We start from the raw sequence: 1,202 nt of genomic DNA, 5'->3' as shown, positions 1-1,202 counted from the left end.
CCAGCGCTGGGTAACTTCGCAAAAAACACTTGTTAAGGAAGATGTGGATAAACAGCTGGGCTCGTGCTAATCCCCGAGCAAAGAGGGCCCTTGGGGCTAATGGCCATTCTCCGTGGGACGAAGAAGAAGAAGAAGAGGGCGTGCATTATTATTCTTTTGGGTTTTGTTCAGTAAACCTTTTGCTCTAGCTCCGATCGTCTGGCTCCTCCTCTACACAAATATGGTGCCGAAACCCGTGAACCCCTGCTAGGGACTTGAGAGTGGAGGACATTCACAGGCCAGCACGATGACGGAGGCGTCACAGGAATCGACTTCGAGGGTTTTTCTCCTGCAAAAGAGGAAGTCGTTTCGGCAGAGATTGACCACTGTACTGAATGAAGCCGAGCAAGCTATGCAGGTCGTTAAAATCTCTCAGGATCACACCACTCGTTGTGAGGTACTACTTGAGCGCATCGTCAAATTCTCCGCCAGCCTGGATGACGTGGACAGAAAGTTGGAGCCTATGTTTACAGTCGAGGAGGTTGAAGCGGAACTGGAGAGAATGATCGACTATCAAGACCGGGTAACCACCATCACCTGCTTACTAAAGAAACATATCGTCGCGCAGTCTTTGAGAGCTGCTTCCATACTGGAGTCCAGAAATCCTGGTGAGCTGGCGCTTTTCATTGGAGAACGTAGTTGAACTGCAGGAGATGGCCGTCACAGACCACAGTTACCGAAGTTGGAACTCCTCAGATATAATGGCAGTCAAGAGCACTGTCAGGAATTTTGGATAAGGTTCGAGTCCCTGGTAGACGGCAATGCTTCCTTGTCGAACAAAGAGAAGATGTCCTACCTGACAGCGGTTCTTACTGGCGAGGCTGCAGCTTCAATAAAGGGCCTCCAGCTGACGGGAGATATGTACGGCACTGCGGTCAATATGATTAAATTAAGGAAAGATTTGGAAATCCAAACATGCTGGTACAGTTTCATCTGAAGTGATTGCTAGGTCTTCAACCGGTACGCTCCTGCCGCATTGTTCTCGAACTGAGACGTCTCCACGACACAGTGAAGGATCATATGAGGAGTTTAGAAGCGCTGGGTACTACCTCAAAGTCGTTTTGCTCTCTACTGTTTCCTGTTCTACAACAAGCGGTTCCGCAAGATATGATTCTCAGCTTCCAGAGGAAGGTTCACGGCGACAAACAATCGCTTGGAACTAC

At 49.1% G+C, this 1,202-nt stretch overlaps 1 protein-coding gene across 1 annotated transcript; it reads left to right on the top strand.

Moving 5' to 3' along the window:
• The first annotated feature begins 286 nt into the window (after nt 1-286).
• LOC135384309 (uncharacterized) lies at nt 287-976 on the top strand. Its single transcript, XM_064613515.1, has 2 exons — nt 287-647; nt 690-976. The coding sequence occupies exons 1-2, from the start codon at nt 287-289 to the stop codon at nt 974-976; spliced, it is 648 nt and encodes a 215-aa protein (XP_064469585.1).
• The last annotated feature ends 226 nt before the right edge of the window (nt 977-1,202 follow it).

Source organism: Ornithodoros turicata, chromosome 2, assembly GCF_037126465.1.
Source record: "Ornithodoros turicata isolate Travis chromosome 2, ASM3712646v1, whole genome shotgun sequence".
NCBI lineage: Eukaryota > Metazoa > Arthropoda > Arachnida > Ixodida > Argasidae > Ornithodoros > Ornithodoros turicata.
The sequence above is the reverse complement of the archived record's forward strand: the minus strand, read 5'-3'. Positions and strand labels throughout refer to the sequence as shown.

Bases quoted from the DNA above. Each gene is read 5' to 3' on its own strand.
- LOC135384309 (XM_064613515.1), top strand. From the start codon at position 287: ATGACGGAGGCGTCACAGGAATCGACTTCGAGGGTTTTTCTCCTGCAA. The intron at 648-689 runs GTGAGCTGGCGC...GTTGAACTGCAG, and splicing joins ACTGGAGTCCAGAAATCCTG to GAGATGGCCGTCACAGACCA.